At 42.5% G+C, this 9206-nt stretch overlaps 1 protein-coding gene across 1 annotated transcript; it reads right to left on the bottom strand.

Annotated features, from left to right (window-relative positions):
• Nucleotides 1–2268: 2268 nt before the first annotated feature.
• On the bottom strand, nt 2269–3576 carry LOC135499201 (uncharacterized protein F54H12.2-like). The gene has a single exon (XM_064789864.1). It carries the CDS (start codon nt 3574–3576, stop codon nt 2269–2271), a length of 1308 nt encoding a protein of 435 aa, XP_064645934.1.
• Between the last annotated feature and the right edge of the window lie 5630 nt (nt 3577–9206).

Here is a 9206-nt window from a genome sequence, read left to right as displayed (position 1 = left end):
GAGAACATTTCACCGCCAACCAAGGAGCTAAAAACTTCCAATAGCAGTACTCTTGACGGTGCAGCCAACTGCAGGGTTGTCCTCATCAAACAGTAATTACAGTAGGAACTGCACCTTTGGTCAATTGGCTCCTTTGCAATGGAAGGTGTTACTAGTATGTGAAATGAGCACTTCTGCAAGGTTCTTAGGAACAGGATGATCCCTGCATGGGTTGATAAAGATGTATTAGTAGGTCATACCACATGCCATTCAGGTGCCTTAGCCATGGGGGGGGGGGGGGGGTCTAACCCTTACAACATGCTCTGGCAGCATGACACAGGCTAATGAATGGGTCAACATTAGCATCCTCACCAACAGGGGGGTTTCTTTAGGTTTTCGGACTGTAAGAAGGCCTACATGTGGCTTATTCAATTACGTTGCCATCAGGTAGGCCAAGGCCGAAATGTTATTTGAAATTCAAATCAGCATTTCAGGACCTATGGGGCCCAATTCCCCAAAGGGCTTTCATCAAGGGCAAATTTGTAGTGATGAGCTTGTTCTTTTTTTGGGGGAAAAATGCAAGTGGAGTTATTTACCGGTAGGCCTACTTAAAATAGGTTAGTAGGCCTAGGCATGGGGGGGGGGGGGGTGATCATGGTGGTTGACAGTAACTACTAATCCTCATGGCCAGCACCAAGCATAAATTATGTGTTCATTATGCATTTATTTTATAATTCATCAAGTGTACACAAGGTGGCAGCACCAGCCAATGAGTGTCATTTTGGTGGGAAATAGCACTTTTTCCTTGGTTTATCCTGGGAAAACAGTAAAAGCGGCCGGAAATTTTATTTCTGATTTTGAAAGTAGGTATCATTACCTTTATCATGTGCAAGCCACAGCATTCAAAGACCTGCAGTGTTGGAGATATGAGCGTCGATAGAGAGCTCTTCCTATGCACTGCCCTCAGGTATGCATAATTACTAGGCCTAGCACGACCAAAGTATGAAGTGTTACTCAATGACCTGTTGCAGAATGGAAGATCTCATCAAATACTTCCATCATACAAAGGGGGAAAATCCAGCTATTTTTTTTAGTCTCTGCAGGAGTGCCCAACATTGACCAAAAAATACACAAAAAATAGGGGGAAAAAAGCTAAAAAAAGCCCCCTAACTAGGCCTGCCCCTAACTCGGTTGCTAGTGATTTTTGAGAGTCATCAATTGCTGTGTAATGATGTCTTAGTGGAAGGATCTTGCATACCTAATCTCGTTAAAAACGGTTGACCCCCACCTTGCCACCCTCTGCATGGTGGTATCATGGACTGACACTTAAGCCATGTCGGTCATGGTCGATGTTTCATTCCGGATTTCGGATGATTTGACTTGTTGCAATGTCTTGTAGTAGGATTCGTAATATTCTGCGATGCCTCCCTCTCCTTCTACAAAGCTTAGCAGAAGTGTGATGGCCTCTGCTGATAAGTGTAGAATCCTCCAAACTTCTGGTGGAATGTTGATCTTTTTCTCGCCGTCATCGATTTGAATTCTGATGTGCTCTTTGTCTTTCCAAATGGCAAGGGTGACTTTGGGCGTTAGATACAACGTCATGTTCGGCGACTTCTGTTTCGTCTTGCCATCTCCTTTTTGCCTCTTTTTACTATCGGTGGGTTTGTCTTCCTCCAGTGTGAGGGGTGCTAGACGTTTTTTCGTTAACTGAGCCTCTGCCATGATGAGATCTTTATGCGAAGTATGACACGCTATCAGGACACGGTTCTTTTATGCCAGAGTTGATGTGTTTTCACGTGTTTGATTGGTTACAGGGCTATTTAGCTTGATAATGTGCAAAGGTGCGTTTGAGATACTGACCTATTTTCTTATCATTGAGTTCAAGGTCATCGTTGTTGTGATTGAAACCCGCTAAAATGCTCTCGAGGGAGTGATTCTGAGCTCTTTTTACTAAGAAATAAAGACAATACTGGCCGCAAAACAGCGAAAATGGATATTGCAAAACTTTACTAGAGTAGGTCCACACAGCTGTATTTCTCTGTATAAACCTTGTAATGTGTTTATCTCTGGGTGGCAAACCGTATGAGTCAAAAAAGATGCCTCTGTGTTTACCGTCGATTTGCACACACACCCAATGCTCCCCTTCTTTTCGCATGGGATGTGTGTTGACTATGTATGCGGCTGGATAGGTGTCAACGCGTTTAGGTAACTGATCCAGGGCATAAACACCTTTGAATTGTTTCTTCAATTTCGGATGTGTAGTCGCTAGATATTCTAATTCAAGGGTATTCATTGGAAATCCTTGATGATGTTTCTGGCCCTATCAATTTCTATGACGTTATCGAATTCCGCATAAACGAAAACGGACATAGTTTCTGTCAAGGCTTCAGCGAATTTCAGATCTAAGCGGAGATTTCCTTCCTTAACGAGGTTAACGTGATTGCCGTCTTCCCTATCGGGTGACAGATCAAATACCCAGAGAGTGTAACCTTTTCTGTAGCTTTCACGTGTGATGTCGTTGCCGTTGTCATCGTGAATCTTCCCGGTTTCGCTGAACATGGTCATGTATGATTGGATATAATTGTTCTTAGTGCCAAAAGCAGGGGTCAGTGGCTGTGCCGGATACGTCCTGCTATTCGCCTCGATGCTGATGAAATTGAGATCATTGTGCTTCAGATTGAATGGGTTTTTATTCTTTGCGCCCACCTGAGCAGCATTTTCGGTCATGAAAACAATCACTCTCCTAGGAACTTGCCCCAAAAACACGTTGTCTCTAGTGATAGTTTGTGTGCCCGTGTTCACCGAAAATGTCTTTACTTCGACCCTTCGTATGGGATACCTTGCATTTGTAGTGTTTAGAGCTTTAGCGTGTGCAGTTAAGACAGCTGGGTTGGGTTTAACATGCTGCACTAAAAGGATGGCTTTCGTAATCTTAGTCACCTCAGTGCCGAGATCTGACATGAGAAAGAATGTGTTTTTCGTGCGATTCAATCTTATTTTCATGTCCACGCCATTGAGTAAGTAACGATTTTGATGGCACAAATCAAGATGCAATCTGCCAAACAAATCAAGTTGTCTGCTTTTGGCGATAAATTTGGCCCTTGTTTTGAAGCCGCTGTTAGTGTCAGCTGCTGTAGGATCGACCTTTTCAAATTTACCGGGCTCGTCAGCATACCATAGACCGGCCTGAAGTTGACTTTTCTTGGCTTCTTCGCCATAGGACAGCAACGTTTCAATGTAGGCCCTATACGGGTATGTGTTATTAGCAGATATGACCAATTGCCCGTTTAAGGATAAATCAATCTGACTGAATAAGGTGTGCAGCAGATTGTTGACAGGTCCAACCTTTGCATTTTCTTCCAGATCAGTACCATCAGCCTTGGTTACTTTGAGTTCGAGATAAAGATACGTCTTGGCCAAATCAATGTATTCATCTCCGCGATTAGAGACAAAAAATTCGATAGGCGTATCATCGGTAAGCGATCCTAGAGGTAAATATTCGATGTGCTGCGACTTTTCAATGCTTGTAAGCGTTGGCGGTAAGGAAAATAATTCAAGGTCATTGTTTGTGCATTCACAGGAGCCAACTTGCATCATTTTGACGTGTTAGTTAGTTAGCCGAAGATATCAGATGCTGTCTTTGTTTTAGATGCTCTCCGCCGCTTGGCCCGTCTAAGACAGGTGAGGGGCGTTGCCGTTTTCCGCTTTTTATTCGAACCGCTAGGCCTTTCTTGGGACAAATCCCTAACGGAAGAAAGTACGTTTCTCCCGATATTCTTGCCAGCTTCAATGGCCCTTTCTTTGGCAGCTTCTTTGATATTCTTTCCCTTGAGCAAATCGCCCGCAAATTGAGCCCCCGATTGCAGCAGCGATTTTCCCGCGGTTTTTGCCGCCGATTTCAGCAGTGGGATAGCCATTTTTGCCAAACCCGAAAACAGGCCCCCTATACCGTGCCCTTTTTGAACGCGCGATCCAATAAAAACAGGAAACCCCCACCGCCTTTTTGCGTATAGTGGGCGTCATAGCAGCGAGGATCGCAAATGTACACTTTTCTCATTGTTTTTTACGGCGGAAGTGAAGTACGATGTCAACGCGTCCTTTCTCAAATGGTACAGGATCCCCGAGGTCTGTCCTTACATCGATTTCGAGGGTGCCATATGTAGATTTGCTAACAGGGAAATAGTGAATATTTTGAAACGATTTTCTAATAGTATCACCCTGCTTACCTTCAGTGGTTATTGCACGAAGGAAGGGGGTTAATACGTCGCCAACGAGTTGATATTGAAGTACATCGCTATATATGTATAAACTGTGAAAATCACCAATCAATTCCGTTTTAAAAGGCGCAGTTGTATTCCCTGTAATAGTAACGCTGTCTTGATTGTAGCCTAACATGCGCGTAAGAGGTTTTGTCATGGACATCGCTCTTCCACGAGGCATGATAAATGACACCTTCTCTGTGGAATCGTCGTATTCGAGAAAAAAACGATGATCCTGTTCAACACCTGCATCAAGTGTTTTTTTAATTTGTTCATTAACAAGCAGTATTAACTTAGCTATGTCGAAATAGTGTCCGACTGGCAGCGTACACGGTTTCCAAGCAAACGGTATCTGGCCAGTTTCTGGGTCGGGATCATCGCTGATTGGTATATAGATTTGAAAGACATTATCGGGTGCGTTGATATTGCTCCAGGAGTGCGGGTATTGGACCTCCGCCAGACCGACCTCCCAGTTTTCAGCCGAGTCAAGATCGATAGGCGTGTTGAGTTTGGTGATGTAATGGCCTATTGTATTATCGGGAAAGAACTTCAGCGAACTATTGCACGGTAAAGACACATAGAAATGTTCGTTAAAAGTGGTCATTTCTCCTTAATTGGGAACGCGTGTCTTGGCTAATGCAGCCGTATGTTCGGGTAACGTAGGATTCGGTAGCAGGTAGCCTAAACAGCTGCACAGGAGAGAGATCCACACAGTACTCTCAGCGTTGGCAATAGCTATATTAATGAGGGCTGTGATAATCACTATGTAAATAATGATAACTTGAGCGAAAAAAATTATCTCTGGTTTTGGAACATTATGACCGAATAGTTTCCAATTCTTTGGTAGGGGAGCGCTCGAATCGCTAACATCCCCGTCATTCTTTTCTGCTCTCGGTGACATTGCCGTATTGTGTGTAATGATATACCAAACGTGTAGGCACGCATAGACGTGATTACAGGCGTTGAACGTTCGCCTTACTCACCCAACTGTTGAACTTAGAGGGGTAGCCGTCCCATTTAACAAGGTATTCTTTGGTTCGACCCCCACCCCGTTCTGCAAGTATTCGTTCGATTTTATAGGTTTTTTCAGGTCTTACATACACCTTCTGCAATTCCTTTTCGTAGAAAGTGCCTTGAATATTTTCACCCTGCACGTCCTGAACTGTATACACGGGAGGGCGTGCTTTAATACGCCTTTTTATAGTGAAGATTTCGGTTGACCAGTTAGGTAAATAGGATTTTTCGAATAACATTTTTGTCTTACCGATTCTAACGTGGTCTCCAACATTAAATTTGAATTTGATATCGTTCAAATACATGTCTTCTCTTGAATAGAGCGTATGCCATACATCCGACGCATTAACAGCCGTCACCTTGCTGGGCTTTCTCTTTATGCTTCTATGCCATGTATTGTTGTATGAATCCACAAGTTTTTGAAGAACAGGCATGTATGAAACTGTATTCGCCTCAGTCAGGTATCGAAACATGCGCGATTTCAAACTGCGATTAAAGCGTTCAACTATAGCTGCTTTGACCTCGTTATTCGATGTAAAGAAATAAATATTTTCTTTTTTAAGGTAGGCTTGAAACCGCTTCCCTAAAAATTCGCCGCCTTTATCGGTCCGCAGGTTTGCAGGTTTCCGTTTCGACTTTGCAAAGATTTTAGCGAATGCGGACACCTGTTCTTCACCGGTCTTCGTACGTAAAGGCACAACCCATGCGTATTTGGACAATGTATCGATCACAGTGAGGAGATATTTGAAGTTTTTATTATATTTCGATAGTTTAGACATATCGACGAGATCTGCTTCCCATTGTTCGTCAATGTCTGCGACAACAATACGTCTTCGTTTGAAACGACGTCTGATTGGCTTGTGGAGCGTGTATGTGTCTTGAGTTCTTAACCATTTTTTGATCGCGCCGGTCGATACCTTGCTACCGACTGCACGCTTTAAGGCGTCTATACCGCCAAAACTACCTGCATGCCCAGGGTCATAATAAGTCCTTTTCAATAATCTGTCTGTTTTCTTACTAGTACCATTGTTCCCAGTCCTCGTTTTTTGGGGGGTTTTTTTGGCCATGTTTTCGTCGTGAAGAGGGCGTATCGAATATTGGAGAACCCTGGGTGTGAGATGTCGGTGGAGAGTTCCAAGAAGCTAATGGATTTCTCCGCTCGGTCTTCGGTGTTTTATTAGCGCTTGCTTTCGGACTGTCACTGAGGCCGAGTCTTTTTTTCCACTCTCTGCTGGTTACAATGTTACCGGATATCACACCCTTCCCGTTTAAATAGGACAGGACAGAATCAACGCCAGCCAGTGTGAACGTCTGTCGGGCATTAGAAGAAGCATTATGTACGACAGTCTTAATATTACTCCCTTTGACGGCGTCGCCGTTTATTGAAAACTCGCCTCTTTCATTCCAGTTAAAATTTGGATCATCCGTCAGTGCTTTAACCAACTTTTTCGCTTTTGCTTTCGAGTAGCCGGGTACTTGCTGCAATATCACATTAGTCGAAAGAGGTGCCTGTTGTACAGGTGTTTTGATACCCGTTTGACTCACTGTCGCTGTATCAACAGGTTGTGCCTTTGCGGTTGCTGTTACAGGGTGTGTACTAGCAACTGGAGCCGGTTGTATTTCTTGTCGTTGTTGAACTTTTGGTGCAGGGGCGTTTAAATCTAAAGACGACGAATGTATCGTTCCCAAATATTTGCGCAGCAATTGTGAATATGCTATCGCCTTATCGTAATCACTCATAGAGGTTGAGGACAGTATTTCTTGCATTTCTTGATCAATACCCATCGCACTGTGGGCATGTGGTTTGATGTCTTCTTTGTGTCGCTGTTGATACAGATATTTTTCAACCATTTCGTGCGGTATAAGCGACATTTTTCGCATCTGACTCATATCTGTTGAATATTTTTATAACGATCGCTATAGCACGTAAACGCCAAAAATACTTCCGATGGCTTTGATCACAGGACCTAGCAATGCTCCTAAAAAGCCACCCTTTTGAATGATCCGTTTACGCTCTCTTAACGACGTCTTCTTGCAAGCTAATTTACGCAGAGAGTGCTTGTGTTTCTTCAGACATTTGAACTGATTTCGATTGAGGGGTACGTTCCCTTTTAAACAGTTGCTCGCCGACTCTCCCACGGCATTAAGGAGGCCTTTATCGGCTGTCTGAAGAATTTTACGTCTCTTCTTAGCCTGGGCTGCCTTCAAAGCCTTCAGTTGATGTACATAATGTTTTATGTGATATTTTGCCATGTTGAATTGAGGTTACGTCACCTGCCAACACGTGCCGAATGTTACACGCTTGGATTGTCATTTTGTTAAGTATACAATTTGATTCTCGCCAGGAAAGATATTGGTCCTTAAGCGTAAATCGTCGGGTGTTGATGCCTTGAAATCTAAGAATAGATATCCAAAAGGCTGGCGCGTGGCATCATTAAAAGCTTCGCGCACGGCCTTTGTATTTCCAGGAGAGATTTGCTTAGCCAAATGCGTAATCTGGGACACGTCTCTTGGATTTTTGAATAGCACAAGATAATTCGAATTTAAGCTTATAGTGCGTTGCTCTCTGCCTTTGTGAAATAAATTTTGAACAATATAAACCACACTCATATTTTGATGGTGACAACCTCTGGTGAATATTTTAGTGACTTTTTCGTCAGTTTCACACATCAAATCGTCGATAACGAGCAATGTTCGCCTGTCTGCAGGATGATTTTGAGAAAAATTCAGACCCGAGACGAACTCTACATTTGGAAATGCTGTAAATGAGTCCTGCCATTCGCCGCCGTAGCACCAAACGATCCTTTCAGGCGGCGGGTCAGTCGTAGACACAGCATTGGCTATCAATCTATGCACAAAGACAGACTTTCCACACATAGTGGGTCCTGCCACGAGACATGTGAATGGATGTTTCAAGAGAAGGGCTCCGCTTGAAATATACATGCTGAGATGTGTGAACTATAATGAGCGAATCAACAACAAAAACATGTCTTTATAGACTATTTTATTGATAAAAGACGTACACAATATATATATATATATATACATAAATTTTTCTTTCACGTTATATCATGAAATGCAGAAATGAGTTGATTATACATATGTTATATACATATAGCTATACATATCATATTTACATTAGGGTGAATATCAAGGTATTACCACAGATGGCTGTTTACAGATTGTAACTGTGATTACAAGTTAACAGCAGGCTTAATAGAAAAAGAAATGTCACTGTCATTGATTATGTGGACATATACAATGACGGTGACGCTGATGTTGATGACGATGATGATGATGACTAGAAAATTACACAATAATATTTACAAATGTTGCGGTAAGACATAAACACAAACGAACGCTACATATTCGTGCTTACAAACTCACAAACAAAACATGAAATGGGTTTTTCATTATGATTTGTGAAAAAATTGAGAATGGTCTTAACAGATCAATGATAGTCATTATTATTATTATTATTATTATTATCGTTAACATAGTTAATAGCCGAAGGGCAAGGTGTAGAAATCGCGGGTCAGGTAACGTTTATCATACACAAGTCCATACTTTTTCACTTCGCGAACTGTAGCAATTTTGAAATCCTTCCTTCTCCTTATCTTGTAAGGATTTTCGACGGCAATTGTGTCCGAAAAATTTAAGTTTTGCACCAAATCCTTCATTGTTTCAAAATTAATTTGTTTACTGTTACTATAGTTAAGAGTGAACCCTCTGACTTTGCACACGGTCTCTTGGCTCTCTTTCACACGATACCCATAGTTTTTAGGCCCTCCTGATACAAATTCTTCAATGGAACCCCCGCCCAACTCGTCTTTAAAATCACCCAGATAGTCGCCCAGAGGTGGATTGATGTGGTTCGTGTTTGTTTTGTCATGTACGTAAATAATGCTATCTGTATCAAAATATAGCACCTGTTCCCCTAGTTTTTCCAATTCC

Source organism: Lineus longissimus, chromosome 14 (genome assembly GCF_910592395.1).
Source record: "Lineus longissimus chromosome 14, tnLinLong1.2, whole genome shotgun sequence".
Taxonomy (NCBI): Eukaryota; Metazoa; Nemertea; class Pilidiophora; order Heteronemertea; family Lineidae; genus Lineus; species Lineus longissimus.
Note: the sequence above shows the minus strand (reverse complement) of the source record. Positions and strands in the feature narration are given on the sequence as shown.

Excerpts from the sequence above, each read along its gene's own strand:
- LOC135499201 (XM_064789864.1), bottom strand. The coding sequence starts at position 3,576 with ATGATGCAAGTTGGCTCCTGTGAATGCACAAACAATGACCTTGAATTA.